We start from the raw sequence: 21,767 nt of genomic DNA, 5'->3' as shown, positions 1-21,767 counted from the left end.
TGCTGCCTTTTATGGCCCTTCATCTCTAGTCTTAATCCACACTTAAATCTCTTCCCTCACCATATCTACATTCATTTGTATAATAAGAGTTTGGTAAATGTTTACTACTTGGATAAAGATTTTACAACTTTTAGAAGAGCACTGGTTCCTTTTTTTTTTTTTTTTTTTTTTTTTCTTTCTTTTTAGGGCCACACCTGCAGTATGTGGAAGCTCCCAGGCTAGGAGTTGAATCAGAGCTGTCACAACCATAGCAAAGCTAGATCCTTAACCTGCTGAGTGAGGGCGGGGATCAGACCTGAATCCTCATGTATACTAGTCGGATTCTTAACCCTTTGAGCCATGAAAGGAATTCCCAGAAGAGCACCATTTGAACACTGAAAGTCTACCAAGGTTTTGCTGACTAGTTGTATATTTTTGGCTGTACCTGTGGCATGTGGAAATTCCTGGGCCAGGGATAAAACCTGTGCCACAGCAGTGACACAAGCCGCTGCTGTGACAATGCCAGATCCTTAACCCACTGCACCACAAGAGAACTCTTTGCTGACTAGTTATTCAAAGACCCAGGTTTGTTTGGATTGTAGGTGCTGTAATTCCTCAGTGGGCTTATCTGGCACTATCCTCAGTAGTCCCTCCTCACTGAGACTTAGAACATGAAATAGAATGTGAGCCACATATGTTAGTCTACATTTTATAGTAACTTCTTTTATAAAAGGGGGAAAAGAATGAAATGAAATCGACTTTTTAAAATCACACTTTATTTAACTCAGTATGTTATTTCAGTGTGTACTCAGTCTGATATTATTATTATTTCTTTTTTTGTCTTTTTGCCATTTCTTAGGCCGCTCCCGTGGCATATGGAGGTTCCTAGGCTAGGGGTCGAATCGGAGCTGTAGCCACTGGCCTACGCCAGAGCCACAGCAACGCGGGATCCGAGCCGCATCTGCAACCTACTCCACAGCTCACGGCAACGCCAGATCGTTAACCCACTGAGCAAGGGCAGGGACCGAACCCGCAACCTCATGGTTCCCAGTCGGATTCGTTAACCACTGTGCCACGACGGGAACTCCTCTTTTTTTTGCTTTTTAGGGCCACACCTGCAGCATATGGAGGTTCCCAGTCTAGGGGTTGAATTTGACCTATAGCCGCAGGCCTGCACCACAGCCACAGCAACATCAGATCCAAGCCATGTCTGTGACTTATACCATAGCTCACAGCAATGCCAGGTCCTTAACCTACTGAGTGAGTCCAGGGATTGAATCTGAAACCTCATGGTTCCTAGTCCTAAATTCATTCCGCTGTGCAACGATGGGAACTCCTGGACTAACCGCATTTCAAGTGTTCACTAACTACGTATAACTAATGGGTATTGGACCAGTTCAGCTTCAGAGAAATGTGAGAGAAGAGTTGTTTATTCTTGGAGTTCCCGTCATGGCTCAGTGGTTAACGAATCCGACTAGGAACCATGCTTTCCCAGCTTTATTGGGATATAACTGACAGCACTGTATACGTTTAAGGTGTAGGGCTTAATGATGTGATTTACGTATATTGTGAAATGGTAACCACAGTAAGTTTAGCTAACATCCATCATCTCATAATGCAGAAAAAGAAAACATATTTTGTCCTTGTGATGAGAATTTAGTATTCACTCTGTTACCTTTCATGTTTACCATACAGCAGTGTTAACTGTAGTCATCATGTTGTACTAGTACTTATTTATCTTATAACTAGAAGTTTGTACCTTTTGATCACCTTAATCCAGTTCCTTCTCCTTCTGCCTGCTACCTCTAATAACCAGAAATCTGATGTCTTTTTCTATGAATTTGGTTGGAGTTTCGTTTTAGATTTTAGATATAGGAGTTCACATTGTGGCACAATGGAAATGAATCCAACTAGTATCCATGAGGATGAGGGTTCAATCCCTGGCCTTGCTCAGTGTGTCAGGGATCTGGCATTGCCATGAGCTCTGGTGTAGGTCTCGGCTTGGATCCTGCATGGCTGTGTCTCTGGCCAGCAGCTATAGCTCCCATTCAACCCCTAGCCTGGGAACTTCTAGCCTTGGGTGCGGCCCTAAAAAGTAGGGGAAAAAAAAAAAAAGATTTTAAATATAAAGGAGATCATGTGGTATTTGTCTTTCTCTGTGTGATTTATTTCATTTAGCATAATGACCTTAGCATCTAACCATGTTGTCACAAATGGCAGAATTTCCTCCCTTTTTATGGCTGAATGATAACCATTATATATATTCCACAACTTTTCTATCCATTCATCCATTAACAGACACTTGGATTGTTTCCATGACTTGGTCATTGTAAATAATGGTGCTTTGAACATGGGGATGCAGGTATCGCTTTAACAGTATTTTCATTTCCAAAGAATGTCCTTTTCTAACAAAGTCCAGGTTAATGCTGATACTGCTGATCTGTGGACCACATTCAGAGACCCTTTTTTTTTTTTTTTTTTTTTTGCTTTTTAAGACCATACCCAAAGCATATCGAAGTTCCTAGTCTAGGGTTGAATTACAGCTGCAGCTGCCAGCCTATGCCACAGCCATAGCGACTCGGGATCTGAGCCTCAACTGGGAGCTACACCACAGTTCACAGCAATGCTGAATTCCTGACCACTGATTGAGGCAAAGGATAAAACCTGAATCCTCATGGATACTAGTCAGATTTGTTTCCTCTGTGCCACAGTGGGAACTCCCAGACATACTTTCTGAAAGATACACTCAATGAAATAAAGAATCCAGGAAAGAATTCATGGGGAAAAACAAAAAACAAAAAACCAGAACTAGCTCAGAATTGAGATTTAAATCCCAAGGTTTTTTTGTTTGTTTGTTTTTTGTTTTGTCTTTTTTTGCCTTTTGTAGGGCCGCTCCCTCAGCATGTGGAAGTTCCCAGGCTAGGGGTCTAATCGGAGTTGTAGCCACTGGCCTACGCTAGGGCCACAGCAACACGGGATCCGAGCCGCATCTGCGACCTGCACCACAGCTCATGGCAACGCCAGATCCCCTACCCACTGAGCAAGGCCAGGGATCAAACCTGAAACCTCATGGTTTCTAGTCAGATTCGTTAACCACTTCACCACGATGGGAAATCCTAAATCCCACTTTGATAGCTGCGCAAAAGAACCAGATTGCAGTCAGACTGTGTTGAAATATGAAGTCAAAATGCTTAAGAAGAAAATAGTGCTATACATACTATGTGATCAAAAGCCTAGAAGTTAGTTATTTTAAGTGTATCTCATCAACAGAAGAAAAAAAAGCGATTAAAAACTCTGGGAAACGTGGACAGGGGAAGCTGAGTGAGTTGTAATGATTCAAATGTGAAGGGAACTAAAATACAGTGTGATTTATGAGGGATTGATAGAAGGTAAGAAACAGTGCTTTTTGAAACAATAAAACCAATTTCATTCCCCCAGAACTCTCCCATTCCTCTGTTGTATATAACTTTCCTAGGGGCGATCTTTTTTTCTTTTTATGTTTCTTTAGAATCACCTTAAATCTAGGCTTATGTTCCAAACTGTCTCTTTTTGTGTTTTTTTCCAATGGCTGTACCTGTGGCATATAGAAGGTCTCAGTCCAAGGATTGAATCCAGGCCGCAGCTGCAGCAACAACAGATCTTTTAACCCACTGGCTGAGATCGAACCTGTGCCTCTGCAGCGACCTGAGCCACTGCAGTTGGATTCTTTTTTTTTTTTTTTTTTTGATGCCACACCTAGGAGTCATATCTGGGCTGCAGCTGCCAGCCTACACCACAGCCACAGCAATGCTAGATCTGGCATGCCTCTGCAATGTATACCACAGCTCATGGCAACACTGGGTCCTTAGCCCACTGAGCAGGCCAGGGACTGAACCCACATCCTCATGGATGTTAGTCGGGTTCCTTACCTGCTGAGACACAGTGGGAACTCCCTGCAGTTTGATTCTTAACCCACTGTGCCACAGCAGAAACTCCCCCAAATGCCCTTTTTTCCCCCCTCCTTTTTCAGCTGTACCCACAGTATTATGAAAGTTCCCAGGCCAGGGATTGAATCTGAGCCACATGTGTGACCACAGCTATAGCAATGTCAGATCCTTAACCCACTGCTCCAGGCTGGGGATTGAATGCCATTGAAACTGGGTCATTAACCCACTGTTCATAGAAGGAACTCAGCCTTTTTTTTTTTTTCCCCCATTAATTTTTGGTTTAGCCGTCAGTCTGTCAGTTGATTCTCTGCAACAGGTATTTTAACCTTGAAGATTACAGCTAAACCCATTTGAAACAATAAAGCACCATACCTATCTCTGAATGCCTTTTGTCGATTTTTGTCATTTCCTCTTTTTTTTTTTTAAAGAAGAATCTTTTAGGAGCTTTCTCATTTCCAAGAAACTTATCTGAAGTTTAACAATTCCTTCAATTCACTTTAATTTTGTTTCCTCCTAAGTTGAAGTAAAAATTAAAATGTTTTTACCTTGCTGAGTCTCCAGATTTTCACTAAACTATGTAGTAATTATCTAGCCAGATAAAAAGTTATGTTCTCACATAATTAAAAAATATGAAGGGGAGTTCCTGCTGTGGCGCAGTGGGTTAATGATCTGGCTTGTTTCTGTGGCATTGCTGGTTCAATTACTGACCTAGTGCAGTGGGTTAAGGATCTGATGTTGCTACAGCTGTGGTTTAGGTTAAAGATGTGGCTCAGATTCGATCTGTGACCTGGGAACCTCCATGTGCTGCAGGTGCAGCTGCAAAAGAAAAAAAAAAAGACGGGAAGTAATACAAATAAAGTTTCTTACTGACTTATGATACTTATGGGTAAAAGTTATAAACATATTAATTGACTTCTTATCCAGTATGTTGACATTGGTAAGGAAATATGTCAGAAGGTGCTTTGACTTTTACTCCCCTAATTTTATTTAATTTAAATTATTTATTTATTTTTTTGCTTTTTATGGCTGTACCTGCAGCATATGAAATTCCCAGGCTAGGGGTCATATCAGAGCTGCAGTTGCAGGCCTATGCCATAGCCACAGCAGCAATGTCAAATCTGAGCCGTGTCTGTGACCTATACCACAGCTCATGGCAATGCTAGATCCTTAAGCTACTAAACGAGGCCAGGAATCAAACCCGTGTCCTCATGGATACTACTTGGGTTCATTTCCACTGAGGCACAGCAGGAACTCCCTACTCCCCTAATTTTAAATTCTAACTGCTTTGGATATAAAATGGCATCCGATTATTTGTACCTGTTTGTTCTGGTGAGGGGTAGATGCCTTTAGCCCTGATTCCTTACTGTTGCTGCTAACTTGTTTCTGTTGGAAAATTGAATGTTGACAAACTGTTTCTAAGAACAGTCATTTTTTGGTTTGTTTTTTTTTTTTTTTTTTGGCCCCCCTGGTGGCGTATGGAAGTTCCCTGGCCAGGGATTGAATCCAAGCCACAGCTGCAACATACATCGCAGTTGGGGCAATGCCAGATCCATTAACCCACTGTGCAGGGCTGGAGATCGAACCTGCATCTCCAGTTACCCTAGCCCCTGCAGTCAGATTCTTAACCCATTGTGCTACAGTGGAAACTCCAAAAAAGTCAGTTTATAGAGATACGGTAAAATCATTAAGCATATGAACTACAATTCAGTAATAACTAGATTTTTAAAAATTTGTTTTTAAGCAAGTTACAGCATAGTTAGAAATGTACCGTGTATTTAATCTACAATAGTGGGTCTTAAAATGTAGTTCAGGGACTGGCGGTCCTCAACACCCTTTCGGGGTTTCTCAAAGCTGTTTATTATAATATGAAGATGTTAATTGCTTTTTTCACTGTCATTCTCTCATGAGTATACATTGGAGTTTTGCAGAGGCCACGTATGATGTGTGCACAATAGATTGAATACAGAAGCAGATATGAGAATCCAACTATCTGTAATTAAGTCAACCATTAAAGAGATTTGCAAAAATATAAAATAATGCAACTCTTACTATACATTTTTTTGTTTTGACAAAAGTATTTTTCATAAGAGTATGTTATTTATGTTGATATTAATATTGATTCCTGTGGTAATTTTTTTTTCCCATTTTTTTGACCTCCCTGTGGTATAAGGAGTTCCCGGGCCAGGAATCAGATCTGAGCTGTAATTGTGACCTAAGCCGCATCTATGGCAATTCTGGATCCTTAATCTGATTTATGGGCCAGGGATTGAACCTGTGTCTCAGTGTTTTCAAGATGCCACTGATTGGAGTTCCCGTCGAGGCGCAGTGGTTAACGAATCCGACTAGGAACCATGAGGTTGCGGGTTCGGTCCCTGCCCTTGCTCAGTGGGTTAAGGATCCGGCGCTTCTGTGAGCTGTGGTGTAGGTTGCAGAGATGCGGCTTGGATCCCACGTTGCTGTGGCTCTGGTGTAGGCCGGTGGCTACGGCTCCGATTGGACCCCTAGCCTGGGAACCTCCATATACCGCGGGAGCGGCCTAAGAAATAGCAAAAAGACAAAAAAAAAAAAAAAAGATGCCACTGATCCTGTTGCACCACAGTGGGAACCTTGTGGTAATTTATTTATTTATTTATTTTTTTTGTCTTTTTGTCTTTTTTGCTATTTCTTGGGCCGCTCCCACAGCATATGGAGATTTGCAGGCTAGGGGTCCAATTGGAGCTATAGCCACCCGGCCTACACCAGAGCCACAGCAACGTGGGATCCAAGCCGCGTCTGCAACCCACACCACAGCTCACGGCAACACCGGATCGTTAACCCACTGAGCAAGGGCAGGGACCGAACCTGCAACCTCATGGTTCCTAGTCGGATTCGTTAACCACTGCGCCACAATGGGAACTCCTTGTGGTAATTTTTAATGGATTGATTTTTTCTAAGTTCCCTAGTTTTAATTTCTAATACTGTAAATATTGATATCTATACTCATGTAGACAAAAGCTCTTTGGAGTCCTCAATTTTTGAAAGGGTCCTGAGTCTCAAAAGCTTGAAAACTGCTATTATGAGTAATGGGCTTCATAGTTTCCTTTATCTCCTTGTTGTAGAGCACTGATTCTCAAACTTGAGCATGCATCAGTCACCTGGAAGACTTGTTAAAGATTGCTGGGCCCATTCCCCAGAGTTTCTGATTTAATAATTCTGAGGTGGGGCCTGAGAGGTTGTATTTCTAATGAATGCCTAGGTGATGATGATGATAGCATGGAAACTACACTTTGCCCTTTTTATTATTCCTTAGAAAACTGAAACTTAGAGGATTCACAACCAGGAAAATACAGCATCACTTCAAGTCTGTGTTCTCAAGGCCTATGCTTGTTTTTGTTTTTGTTTTTTGGTCTTTTTGTCTCTTTAGGGCTGCACCTGCGGCATATGGAGGTTCCCATCCTAGGGAGCTGTAGCCAGCCACAGCAATGCAGAATCCGAGCCACGTCTGCGACTTATGCCTCAGCTCACGGCAATGCTGGATCCTTAACCCACTCAGTGAGGCCAGGGATCCAACCCACATCCTCATGATGCTCGTTGGGTTTGTTAACTGATGAGCCACAACGGGAACTCCTCCAGCCTGTGTTTTTAGGTAAACTCTTTCTTATCTTTTTTTAAATTAGTAAGAGCTTTATTGAGATATTTCTCATATCAAATAATTCACCTGTAGTGTACATCTTAGTGATTTTTAGTCTGTTCACAGAATTGTGCAACCATTATCATAATAGTTTTAGAACATTCTCATCATCTCCCAGAAGAAACTCTGTACCTGTTAGCAGTTACTTCATATTTCCCCTATTGCTGGCTCCTGGACAACCACCAGTCTTTGTGTTTCTATATTTACCTATTTTGGGCATTCATATACCTGGAATCATACAATATACGTGATTGACTTTGTTTAGCATAATGTTTTCAAGGTTCATCTGTCTTGTAGAATGTACCAAATTTTATTTTTTTCCAGAGTTCTCCTGTGGTGTCTAAGGTTAAAGATCTGTCATTGTGACTGCAGCAGCTTCGGTTGCTGCTGTGATGCAAGTTTGATAGCTGGCCTGGGGACTTCCACATGTGCTGGGCACAGCCAAAACAAACAAAATTTTTATTTTTTTCTTATTAAACATTCTGTTGTTTGGAAATACTGCTTTTTATTTATCCATCAATTGATGGGTACTTGGGTTGTTTTTATTTTATTTTACTTTATTTTATTTTTTGTCTTTTTAGGGTCATACCCATGGCATATGGAGGTTACCAGGCTACAGGTCAAATCGGAGCGGTAGCTGCCGGCCTACGCAACAGCCATAGTAGCACCAGATCTGAGCCTTATCTGTGATCTACACCACGGCTCATGGCAAAGCCAGATCCTCAACCCACTGAGCGAGGCCAGGGATCAAACCTGTGTCCTCATGGATGCTAGTCAGATTTCATTTCCACTGAGCCAAGATGGAAACTCCTATTTGGGTATTATAAATAATGCTGCTATTAACATTCATGACCAAGTTTTTATATGAGTATAGTTTCCATTTCTCTTGGTTGTGTACCTGTGATTGGAATTGCTGGGTTGTATCGTTTTTCATATCTTTGTCATATGCTATGTTTAACTTTTTGATGAATTGCCAGACTGTTTTCCAAAGCAGTTACCCCAATTTTTTATTCCACTAGCAGCATATGAGGATTTCATTTTTATTTTTATTGCTTTTTGCCTTTTGGGGCCGCATCCGCAACATATGGAGATTCCCAGGCTAGGGGTCAAATCGGAGCTGTAGCCACTGGCCTACACCACAGCCACGCCAGATCCTTAACCCACTGAGCAAGGCCGTGGATCAAACCTGCGTCCTCACAGTTGCTAGTCACATTTGTTTCAATTGAGCCATGATGGGAACTCCTATTTGGGTATTACAAACAATGCTGTAATTAATAATCATTACCAAATTTTTATGTGAGTATAGTTTTCATTTCTCTTGGTTATGTACCTAGGATTGGAATTGCTAGGTTGTATCAGTTTTCATATCTTTATCATATACTATGCTTAACTTTTTTTTTTTTTTTTTTTTTGCTTTTTAAGGCCGTACCCATAGCATATGAGCTTTCCAGGCTAGGGGTCGAATTGGAGCTACAGCTGCTGGGCTACACCACAGCCAAAGCAACACAGGATCCGAGCCACGTCTGCGACCTACACCACAGCTCATGGCAATGCCAGATCCTTAATCCACTGATGAAGGCCAGGAGTCAAAACTGCAACCTCATAGTTTCTAGTTGGATTTGTTTCTGCTGCACCTCAACGGGAACTCTTATGCTATGTTTAACTTTTTGATGAACTGCCAGACTGTTTTCCAAAGCATTTACACCAATTTTTCATTCCCACTAGCAGCACGTGAGGATTTGTTTTTCTACCTTTGTCAACATTTATCCTTTTGTTTTTTGTTTTTGTTTTTTTTATGGCCACATGGCGGCATTTGGAATTTCCTGTGTGAGGGATTGAATCTGAGCTGCAGCTATGACCTCTGTCTTACCTGTGGCAGTGCTGGATCCTGGGCCAGGGGTTGAACCCGTGCCTAACCATAGGGGCCTGAGCCCTATAGTCGGATTCTTAACCCACTGTGCCACACCAGGAACTCCAACATTTATCTTTTTTATTTTTATTTATTTATTTTTTCATTATAGCTGGTTTACAGTGTTCTGTACAACATTTATCTTTTTTAATTGCAATTGTCCTAGTGGGTTTCAAGTGGTATCTTATTTTGCTTTTGATTTGCGTTTCCGTAATGGATAATGATGTTGGGCAACTTTGCATGTGCTTACTGGCCATTTGCTTATCTTGTTGGGAGAACTGTCTGTTTAGATCCTCTCCCATTTTTTGTGTATGATATTAGGAACTTAATTCTTTTTATCTGGATAGCCAGTTGTCCTAGCACCATCTTTGGTTATCTTTTTTGATGTTTATAATCATTCATCTGCTTTCTTATTTTCTACCTTCTTAATTCCTTTACGTGTTCCGAGTAATTTAGGTATGTGTCTGATGGAAAAATCTTTTCTAAAATTACATACTATGTGTAGCATCTTTTCTTGCTGCTTTGTACACTGAAGTAACAGCAGTAAGACATGAGCTGTATTACTATCAGAAATGTGTGGTCCAGGATATAGTAACTTAGATTAAATTATCAGGAATCTTATGGGAGTTTTCAGTGGCTTCTCTATTAAAACAAAAATATCTTAAATAAGCACTCTTAGCCATCATTCACCAGTGCCTGCATTTTGTTTTTTGGCCACGCCCACAGCATGTGGAAGTTCTGGGCTGGGGATTGAACCCAAGCCATAGCAGTGACAGTGCCAAATTGTTAACCCACTAAGCTACCAAGGAACTCCATCAGTGCCAGCATTTCGGCAGCAAAGTTGGAGATGTCTTTAAAAGAGCTTTCAAGAATTTCATCTCCTTGTTTACTACTACTTGTCTATGATGGGAGTGGTTTTGATCCTGAGTTGGAAAGTGAATGCTTGTGGAATATGCTTGTCTTTCTGGCCCTTTAGAACAGTGTCCCCACACTTTTTATCACTAACCATGTGGATAAACTGTTTTTTGAACATACACCTAAACATATATTTAGAAATTATTATTACTATGTCATTATGCAAAAACAAAAGCAGTTGAATTTAAAAAGAAAAGTTAATGGAGTTCCTTTTGTGGCTCAGCGGGTTAAGAATTTGACTAGTATCCATGAGGATGTGGGTTCAATTCCTGGCCTCATTCAGTGGGTTAGAAGATCCGTGAGCGTAGATCCCAGAGGTGGCTCAGATCTGGTATTACCGTGGCTGTGGTGTAGGTCAGCAGCTGCAGCTCCAGTTTAACCCCTAGTCTGGGACCTTCCATATGCTGTAGGTATAGCCCTAAAAAGAAAACAAAAGAAATGAGCAAAAGTTTTGATGTTTTCCAGTTGATAGTCTTGCTTGCTCTTAGGTGTTGTGTTGCACTGAGTGCAGTGTGATGCTGGAGAATTCTGCCTATGGTTTTAGAGATTGTGGCTTCTTGAGAAGCCTTGGGTATGGCAGCTCCTCTTCACGTTACCTGGGGTTCCTGCCTGAGATCTCTTCTACACTTTGGGGCTAGATCCTCAATGTTTCCTGCTTCACTCACTGGTGAATCTTGTCCCTGCAGGTACAGGTGCAGGTACAACAGTCTCCGCAGCAGGTCTCGGCTCAGCAGCTCTCCCCACAACTCACCGTTCACCAGCCTGCAGAGCAGCCCATCCATGTCCAGGTGCAGATCCAAGGCCAAGCAGCACAGCCGGCAGCCCCCTCCATCCAGACCCCATCTCTGCAGAGCCCTAGCCCTTCACAGCTTCAGGCGGCCCAGATCCAGGTGCAGCACATGCAGGCGGCCCAGCAGATCCAGGCTGCAGAGATCCCAGAGGAGCACATCCCACATCAGCAGATCCAGGCTCAGCTGGTGGCTGGCCAGTCACTTGCTGGGGGTCAGCAGATCCAAATCCAGACTGTGGGTGCCCTTTCCCCACCACCGTCCCAGCAGGGCTCACCCCGGGAAGGGGAACGGCGAGTTGGCACGGCCAGTGTCCTCCAGCCAGTGAAGAAGCGCAAAGTGGACATGCCCATCACTGTGTCCTATGCCATCTCAGGGCAGCCAGTGGCTACCGTGCTGGCCATTCCACAGGGCCAGCAGCAGAGTTACGTGTCTTTGAGGCCAGACTTACTGACAGTAGACAGTGCCCACCTATACAGTGCCACTGGGACCATTACTAGCCCTACGGGAGAAACTTGGACCATCCCTGTTTACTCTGCCCAGCCCCGGGGGGACCCTCAACAGCAGAGCATTACCCATATTGCCATTCCCCAGGAAGCCTACAATGCAGTTCATGTCAGTGGCTCACCCACAGCCCTGACAGCTGTAAAGCTGGAGGATGACAAGGAGAAGATGGTGGGCACCACATCTGTCGTGAAAAACTCCCATGAAGAGGTAGTGCAGACCCTTGCAAACTCTCTCTTTCCAGCACAGTTCATGAATGGCAACATCCACATTCCAGTGGCTGTGCAAGCCGTGGCAGGCACATACCAGAATACAGCTCAGACTGTCCATATATGGGACCCCCAGCAGCAGCCACAACAACAAACTCCCCAGGAACAGACACCACCGCCACCGCAGCAGCAGCAGCAGCAGCAGCAGCAGCTCCAGGTTACTTGTTCAGTAAGTGAGACTTACCTGTAGGGCAGCCTTCTCCCTTGGGACCCAACGCAACATAGCACTTGCCTGGAAACCTCTGGCCACCTCTGGCTTGTTTACTGGAATGATGTTGGTAATTAGTATTTAGTATTTTAGTTAGAGCAGGGGAGAGGAGCCAGAAGTGGCAAGTGAAGCTATGCAACAGGCAGGAGTTCTAGCTGGGTACCTGGAAGTAAATGAAATGACCCTTAACTGCTTTAAGATACCTGGGGTGTTTTTTTGTGATCTTTTTTTAGGAAGAGTAAAGTTCTAGGTAGAGACTATTGGGTCACCCCAAGTGTCATCTATATCCCAGAAACTGCTTTCTGAGTCACAAATGAATAGATCTAGCGGAACCCCTGTAGTTATAGCACGCAAGCTATGAACTCATCACAATGGAAAGACTGAAATTATTCCGTCTTTATCACCTGTGGACACAGCATAGGTGAATTAGGAGATCTAAAAGACCTCCTGATGGGCTTTTTTTTTTTTTTGGCCTTTTAGGGCTGCACCTGTGGCATATGGAGGTTCCTAAGACTAGGGGTCCAATCAGAGCTGTGGCTGCCTACACCACAGCCACAGCAACGCAGGATCCGAGCCTCGCCTGTTACCTATCCCACAGCTCACAGCAATGCCAGATCCTTAACCCATTGAACGAGGCCAAGGGTTTTAAACCCTCGTCCTCATGGATTCTAGTCGGGTTTGTTAACTGCTGAGTCACAACGGGAACTCCCCTGATGGGTCTTCTTAAAAGTGAGTCTTGGATAAGCCACCTATGCAGTGGGACTTCTCAAAGGTGTTAAGATAAGCCCTGGTTAGTTTTCTGTGAGGACAGTTGTGTTCTTTATCTTTCTTTTTAATTTTTTTTTCTTTTTTTGGCTGCACTAAGGCATATGGAAGTTCCCCCAGGCCACGGATTGAATCCAAATCACAGCTTCAACCTACGCCAAAGTGGTGGCAATGCCAGATCCTTAACCCACTTGAACCTATGCTGCCACAAAGACAACAATGGATTCTTAACTCACTGTGCCACAGTTGAAATAAAAGGTTTTTTTAATTTTAATTTTTTTTTTTTTGGCTGCAGAATGCAGAAGTTCCAATCCCTGAGCCAGGGGTTGAACCTGTGCCATAGCAATGACAATATCGAATCCTTAACCGCTAGACCACCCTGGAACTCCCTGAAATTATTTTATTTATTTATTTATTTATATATATTTTTTTATTTATTTTTTTTTTCCCACTGTACAGCAAGGGGGTCAGGTTATCCTTAGATGTATACATTGCAGTTACAGTTTTTTCCCCCACCCTTCTGTTGCCACATGAGTATCAAATTATTTTAGATTTATAGAAAAGTTGCAAAAATAGAACTGTCAAAAATCTTTGTTGTTTTTTATTTTTTAAAAAAACTCAATGAATTTTATTATATTTGTAATTGTACAACCATCATCACAACCCAATTTTACATTTTCATCCCAAACCCCAGCCCATCCCTCACCCACAACCTGTCTCCTTTGGTAATCATAAATTGTTCAAAATTTGTGAATTTCTGTTTTGCAAATAAGTTCATTGTACTCTTTTCTTATTTTATTTTTTATTTTTATTTATTAATTTATTTACTTTTTGATTTTTTTAGGGCTGCACCCTCGGCATATGAAGGTTCCCAGGCTAGGGGTCCAATCAGAGCTGTAGCAGCCGGCCTACGCCAGAGCCCCAGCAATGCAGGATCCAAGCTGCGTCTGCAACCTACACCACAGCTCAGGGCAAACACTGGATCCTTATCCCACTGAGCGAGGCCAGGGGTCGAACCCTCAACCTCATCGAAACCACTAAGTCAGATTCGTTTTCGGTGCACCACAACAGGAACTTCCATTGTATTCTTTTTTTAGATTCCACATGTAAGTGATAGAGTATGACATTTGTGTCTCACTGTCTGACAAACCTCACTTAGCATGGTAATTCTTAGGTTCATCCATGAACATCTTTTGATGTGTTTTTTGGCCATGTGTAAAGGCCATTATTTCATTCCTTTTTATGGCTGAGTAATATTCCATTGTGTGTATGTACTTCATCTTTATCCACTCCTTTGTTGATGGACATTTAGGTTGCTTCCATGTCTTTGGGTGTTGTATATATAGTGCTGCAATGAACATTAGAGTACATGTATCTTTTCAAGTCACGTTTTCCCTGGATAGATGCCTAGGAGTGGGATTGCTGGTTTAAATGGTAATTCTGTTTTTAGTTTTCTGAGGACTTGCCATACTGTTTTCCACAGTGATTGCACCAATTTACATTCCCACCACCAGTGTAATAGAGAGTTCCTTTTTCTCCACGCTCTCTAGCACTTGTTTGTAGACTTTTTGATGATGACCATTCTGGCTGGTGTAAGGTGGTACCTTATAGTAGTTTTAATTTGCATTTCTCTAATAATATTAGTGATGATGAACATCTTTTCATGTGTGTTTTGGCCATCTGTATGTCATCTTTGGAGAAATGTCTGTTTAGGTCTTCTGTCCATTTTTTGATGGGGTCGGGTTTTTTTGTTTGTTTTTAGGGCTGAAACTGCAGCATATGGAAGTTCCCAGGCTAAGGGTTAAATCAGAACTACAGCTGCCAGCCTGTGCCACAGCCACAGAAACATAGAATCCAAGCCACATCTGCGACCTACACCATAGCTCACAGCAATGCTGGATCTTTAACCACGGAGTGAGGCCAGGGAACCCTCATCCTCTTGGATACTAGTTGGGTTCATTTCCACTGAGCCATAGTGGAAACTCCAAGACTGTCTTCATTTCTATTAAATCTTTTTTCTCTTTTCTGTTCCACATCAGTGATTTCTACCTCTCTTATTTGTTCTTCTGCATCCTATACTCTGCTGTTGGTTGCTTCAAGTGAATTTTTTATTTCAGTTATTGTATTTTACATCTCTGCTTGCTTAATATTTAAATCTTCTATTTCTTTGCTCATTGTTTCTTGTAATTTATCAATCTTTTCCTCTAGTTTATTTCCAAGATCTTGAATCATCTTTACTATCGTCAGTCTAAATTCTTTTTCATGGAGGTTGATAATCTCCAGATCACTTAGCTGATTTTCTGGATTTTTTTCTTGTTCCCTTATCTGAGTCATAATTCTTCCTTTTCATTTTGTGTAGATTTTTGGTGTGGTCTCCTTTTTGCAAACAATAGGGTTGTATCCTCTCTGATGTCTGCCCCCTTTGTGACTGAAGTTTGTTTGGGGGTTTTCTGCAGGGTTCCTGATGGGAGGGACTGGTGCCTGCCCACTGGTAGGTGGAGCTGATTCTTACCCCTCTGATGGGTGGGGCTATGTCTCTGTGTGGTTAGAAGTGGCTGTGTGCCTGCTGGGTCTTTAGGCAGCCTGTTTGCTGAAAGGTGGGGCCCGATTTTTCCAACATGGCCACCTCTAGAAGAATTCACCTTGATGATTATTCTCATGATCTTTGCCTCCAGTGTCTTTCCACCACAACAAACCACAGTCACCCCCTGTTTTCCCAGGAAATCCTCCAAGAATTGCAGGCAGGTATGACCCAGTGTAAATGAATCTGACTAGTATCCATGAGGATTCAGGTTCGATCCCTGGCCTTGCTCAGAGGGTTAAAGATCCTGCATTGCTGTGAGCTGTGGTGTAGGTCACAGACATGGCTCGGATCTGGCATTGCTGTGGCTCTGGCATAGGCCAGCGGCTACAGCTCCGATTTGTCCCCTAGCCTGGAAAGCTCCATGTGCCTTGGGTGTGGCCCTAAAAAGACCCAAAAAAAAAATCCTTGGCTCTTTTTTTTCCCCTAATTATTAATCTCGAGGCTGTCACAGATTTACCTTTTAAATCTGTAAAGTTTCTGGTCACTTGTCTAGCAGACGTTTAGCGTGGCTATAGAGCGTCTTGACTCATGGGGGTGCTGAAGGCACTGTGCCTCATCAAAAGGAGCTCTGGAAATGTGTGTGAGGCAGCTGGCACAAAGCATTGTTAGACCAGGGACCACACTCAGAAACTCATGCCATAAATGATTGATCAAACAATAGCTGAGTGGTTTCATAGAGGCAGCAGTATATTAATCTTGGGTGACTTTGTTAAGGAACTGTTAAATATCCAGCTATCAGTCTAGAAGTAGAACAAGACAGAGTCATTGCTTCAGGTAGCAGATAGTCTAGTGGAAGTAAGAATGTATGATTTCTATTTCTTTAAATTATTTATAAAGCAACATAATCAAGTATGACAATGTGCGCTATACACACAATGACAAAATGGGAATTCAGAAATCATTCAAGGTTAAAATAGCAGAGGCATCTATGTGGATTAAAGTGGCATTTGACTTCTAGTTTATATCTTAGATTGACGGAAGAATGAAGCAACATGAATACAGAGCCTGGGGTAGACACAAGGAATATAGCCTAGGGTTAACATGAGAGGAGGGGAACTGTGGGAGAGGAGTTAGTACAGGGGGTAAAACGGCTTTCTTCACAAAGTGAAGAGGTGGTCTGATCTGTGGTAGAAAATTTTTCCAGTATCTTAAGAGTCATGATAATAAGCAGAATCAAATACTGTTGTGTAGAAATGATTGCATGTAGGAGAGACTACCTGGGAGACTTGTAATGGTGCTCTGTGCTAAGCTTTTGCTCATAGGGATGGAGTGCATCAAGCTTCTCCTCTGCTGTCTTGGCCTGATGGTCTTAATTGCAGTTTAGGACTCTTCTTGCTTATTGGTCTCTGCTTATAATTTGCACATCTGGGCCTTTCAGTGGGAGATAATCTTTTTTGGAGTTTGTTAAAAGTTAGTAAGCTTGTGTTCTTGTTCTTCAGAGGACATCTCCCCTTTGGCAAAGGAGATGTATGTCAAGGATTATTACCAGAAAAATTGGGAAGAATACATCATGCAGGAAAGATTAATTTTTCCATTTACATCACAAACATCCCATTGCCCTCCTATTCAGGCTCTGTTCTCAGTCCTCAGGATCAGAGATGAATTAGTCTCTGCCCTTGGAGCATTGATAGCCAATGGTAAGATAATTTTGCTTTGATGTGAGTTGTACCCTAAAGAGAGCTAATGTATTCCTTAACCTGGCATACCTTTTTGAAAACTCTTTTATAGCATGTCTTAAAGTCAGATTTGTGGTGAAACCTCCCTCTTTTGAACTCACACCCACCTCTATCTGTTGCCCGTTTCTCCACTTTATTCCCAGGGGCCTGAAAAACATTATCTGCACAGGCTGACTCACCTTGCTAACCAGTTTTCTCTTTAACTCATGGCTGGGCCTTCTCTTTTCAAGATGATCAGTGACCTACCTCCTTGTGGCCAGATCCAACAGATGTGTGTTTTCATCTCATTTATAGCACTACATAGCATAGCAGACTATGTTTGCCTTCTTGGAACTGTCCATAGGGCTTCTGTGTTTTTATACACTCCTGCTTTTCTTTCTACCCCACTGGTTATTTTTCCTTCTCAGCACACTTTGCTGATGCCTCCTCCTACTCTATGTGAGCCATACATGTTGTTTTTCAGAGCTCAGTACTTACCCTCTTTTCTCCCTAAGGGATTTCTGTCCATTGCCACTACATTCAGAATCCTCTAGATGACTACTTCAGAAGATGATAATCACTGACACCTTCTGTCAGGCACTGTTCTTAGTGTTACATATATTAACTCATTTAATTCTCACACCAACCTTAAGAGGTATGTACTATTATCTCCATTTTACAAATGAAAAAACCCGAGGCGTAGAGAGATTAAACAACATGGCCAAAGCCACCTTTAGTAAGTAGCAGAGTTGGCATTCAATCTTGGACAGTCTGGTTCTGGAGCCCATGTCTCAACTCATATGCAGCCCCTGTGCCGTGTTGACACACAGACCTTTCTGCCTAGACCATGCCTTTGTCCTTAGGACACTTCCCACACATTTAGCAGCCTACTTTTTATTTACTTGGGTTTGTTGAAGATATCTCAGTTCTTCATTAGCATCACATCTACACTGTCAAAAACTATCCCATCTCAGAAAGTGATACCATTATCCACCCATTTGTTTAAGCCAGAAACCCAAGAGTCATCCTTGAGTCTGCATTCCATTAATTCTCACAGCCAGTTTGTCGACAAGCCACGTTGTTTCTACCACCAGATTTTTCAGAATCTCTTAAATCATTTCATGGCTGCCCTCATATTCTAGGCCACCAGCACCTGCTTCCATGTCTATTCTTTAGTTCATTTTCCATAGATAAGAAGAATTTTTTTATTTTATTTTTTTTAGGGCTACAGTCGAGGCATATGGAAGTTCCCAGGCTATGGGTTGAATCAGAGCTACACCTGCCAGCCCACACCACAACCACCACAATGCCAGATCTGAGATGCCTCTGCGACCTACACCACAGCTTACAGCAACGCTGGATCCCCAACCCACTGAGTGAGGCCAGGGATCAAACCCATATCCTCATGAATACTAGTCGGATTCATTTCCACTGTATCACAATGGGAACTACTCCAGGAGGTTTTTTAATTTAAAGATCTATAAGCAACATTTTTCTGGCAATTTTGGCAAAGGTCTAATGCGAATTAGTATTGACACATTTAATGGTTTTTCTCATAGGCTCAAACTGTCCAAGTAGCTGAAGTTGAACCACAGTCACAGCCACAGCCTTCCCCAGAACTTCTACTTCCAAATTCTCTGAAACCAGAAGAAGGGCTTGAAGTATGGAAAAACTGGGCACAGACCAAGAACGCTGAGCTAGAGAAGGATGCTCAGAACAGACTGGCACCCATTGGCAGTAAGTGTTTGGAAAGGAAAGGAGGTTGGACTCTGTCTACAATGCAGTGTTACTGAAGCAGTGGGAGGACTGAATGGCAGGAAAATGCTGTCCCTTGGCTCTGGAGACTAGGGAGCACCATTTAAAATAGTATGCTGAATTCAAAGCGGGCAACAGCAGGCCTGACTTGCTACAAATGAGCAGGATTTGTGGGGTTTTCCCAAGACCAGGCATTTTGTACACAGGAGTTTCTGGAGTGGACCTAGCAGATCTGGACAGAGAGACTTCAGGGAGGAAATAAGAACTAGTGAGTGCACTCATGGGTCCTCTTTCTTAGCATTATCCTCATTTTTTTCTTCATATTTAATTCGGTAGATTTTGGGTATTTGAGTTCATGTCTTGGCCCTAATAATGTGAATATCTTGGGGATATGTGAAGTAGGAAGGATTGTGGAAAGGAAGCTTCCTGCACCCTGATAGGCAACTCCTTCCAGGGATATGGACATCTAGTAAAGAGATGGCTGTTGCTAGGACACCTGTTCACCTTTGGGACTTGTGTTGCAGGGCGTCAACTGCTGCGATTCCAGGAAGATCTCATCTCTTCTGCTGTGGCCGAGTTGAATTATGGGCTGTGTCTAATGACACGGGAAGCTCGAAATGGAGAAGGTGAACCCTATGACCCAGATGTGCTGTACTATATTTTCCTGTGTATTCAAAAGGTAGGAAACAGAACCTCATAGGAACATGTTTGAATTGTGTTCCTATTGGGTATTATTTTGGGGTAGTCAAATTAGTAAAATGGCAAGCAAGTGGTTATAGTAAACTACATAACCAGGGTTTTTGTTGTTGTTTTTTCTTCTTTTTTTTTTTTTTGTCTTTTTGGGCCACACCCGTGGCATATGGAGGCTCCCAGGCTAGAGGTCAAATCATAGCTGTAGCCACTGGCCTATACCACAGCCACAGCAAGGTCAGATCCAAGCCTCATCTGCGACCTACACCACAGCCCACAGCAACGCCAGATCCCTATCCCACTGAGTGAGGCCAGGGATTGAACCTGTGTCTTTACGGATGCTAGTCAGATTCATCTCTGCTGAACCACAACGGGAACTCCTGTAATCAGTTTTTAAATGTACTTTTTTAAAAATTGGAGGCCTCTTGCCTTCTGAGATGCACACACTGTCTATGGAATGTATATATCTCCCTGAATAAATCTGCTTTCATTTAAAGAATAAATTGGAAAAGATCTGCATATCCATTTTATTTTATTTTATTTTATTGGCCACGCCCATAGCATGTGGGAAGTTCAAGGGCCAGGGATACTCTTGCCAAAGCAGTAAACAGGGCCACAGTAGTGACAACACCAATTCCTTAACCCACTAAGCCACCAGGGCACTGTGTACATATGCACTTTAGAAAATAAACATCATCATAATCCCACTATTTAGGAAAACTTCTGTTAAAATATATGGTATATTAGCGCCTTCATTTTAAAATCATAAACTATTTATATAACATTTTTCATTAAAGTAAACATGTAGTTTACTAAAAGTAAGTTATACAAAACAAAGTATGATGCTGACATAGCTTGTTTTCTCCTTTTTCCCTGCATTAATGCAAAATAATTATTTGAAGGAGTCTAGCTAGAATATACAACTGTAGTTAGGTTTTCAGGACATCTAAGATGAAGATTAACAAACTTATTTTAGGACTGGCAGTTTAGGAGAATAGAGGTGGATTTCTCAGTATTTGAATGCTGTTGTGGAGAAGCCCACAGTGTAATGGAAGAACACTTGCTGGTTAGAACTCATCCTGTTTTCTAGCCCCAAGAAAAGCCCATCTCCCGCTTTGTTTCTCTTTCTTACCAATCACCCAGAGCACTGGATGAATTGCTTTACATGCTCTGTCTCATTCTATGCTATCTCAGTCCTGGAAGGCAGGCACAGTCATCTCTTCTTTATAAACAAGGAAACTGAGCCATCAAAATTAAAAGACTTATATGAGTTACTTAACTTACACCAAGCTAACAAGAGACTGGACCTGGAGCCTGTATCATGTGTTTTGCTACCGCAGGGCAGTACCTTGGTTGGGTGAAATAGCATTTACATAATCTGCCCCACTGACCAAGAGTGTGGCGAGAGGCAGTTCACATGCTGACATGTACTGTGAAAGTGCCATATACTGCACAGTTTTGACCCGCTGTGTTGGTTTGTTAATCAGGAGGAATGGGTAGGCAGAAGTGATGGTACTGGTAGAAAAATGTTTGCTTCCCCTCAATCTTAGCAGTACCTTTTATTGGTTATTTTTCTTTCAGTATCTTTTCGAAAATGGACGGGTTGATGACATTTTCTCTGATCTTTATTATGTTCGATTCACGGAGTGGCTGCATGAAGTTCTGAAGGATGTTCAGCCCCGAGTCACTCCACTTGGTAAGAATCTTCCTAGTCTTTGGCTCTTTCCCACCTGGGTTTTAAAAGGATCACCTGCTTGTATGGCTGGCTGGGATAGCATGTGGGTGAAAGAAGGCTATAAATCCTAGGCACCAGCATTGGTCTCTCTGCTGCTTGGCCTGATGTGGAAGGGGCACTGCTCACCAGACAACCCAGCTGGTGCCAAGAACCAGCAAGTATGTGGGGGCATGCAGAGTGTAGAGTAGTTACTTACTATTTTTTTTCCTATTTAAATTTATTGTTTAAAATTGAATCCTTGTAAAAATTAAGAATTATGAACAGTTTGATCTGGAGGTTAATTTTGTTACATCTTAATATTTTACATATATAGAACATAATTTTTATTTCACCCCTGGATAACCTGGACTGCATGTTGTGTTGGAAAGAACATGAGTTCACTAAAATCTATAGTTTACATTGCATTTCACTCCTT

The 21,767-nt window shown here is 42.3% G+C and overlaps 1 protein-coding gene across 21 annotated transcripts in view; it reads left to right on the top strand.

Annotated features, from left to right (window-relative positions):
- The window catches only part of QRICH1 (glutamine rich 1), a 50,667-nt gene that overhangs the window by 19,616 nt on the left and 9,284 nt on the right, over positions 1–21,767 (top strand). For 18 of the 21 annotated variants that reach the window (XR_002337951.2, XR_014823074.1, XR_014823077.1 and 15 more), the window contains 4 exons: positions 11,086–12,129; positions 18,732–18,909; positions 19,452–19,606; positions 21,199–21,313. Coding sequence is in view for 13 of the 21 variants with exons in the window: in XM_021070646.2 (XP_020926305.1) it covers positions 11,086–12,129; positions 18,732–18,909; positions 19,452–19,606; positions 21,199–21,313 (1,492 nt within the window). In the remaining 8 variants the exon portion in view is untranslated. Of the gene's footprint in view, positions 1–11,085; positions 12,811–13,941; positions 18,910–19,451; positions 19,844–19,890; positions 20,137–21,198; positions 21,314–21,767 lie in introns of those variants that run through there. The other 3 variants (XR_014823078.1, XR_014823079.1, XR_014823080.1) reach the window with 2 other exon arrangements.

This window comes from Sus scrofa, chromosome 13 (assembly GCF_054392235.1).
Source record: "Sus scrofa isolate SSC_HxYL_T2T_F1_AM1 chromosome 13, Sscrofa_HxYL_maternal_Yorkshire_Landrace_v2.0, whole genome shotgun sequence".
Taxonomy (NCBI): domain Eukaryota; kingdom Metazoa; phylum Chordata; class Mammalia; order Artiodactyla; family Suidae; genus Sus; species Sus scrofa.
The sequence above is the reverse complement of the archived record's forward strand: the minus strand, read 5'-3'. Positions and strand labels throughout refer to the sequence as shown.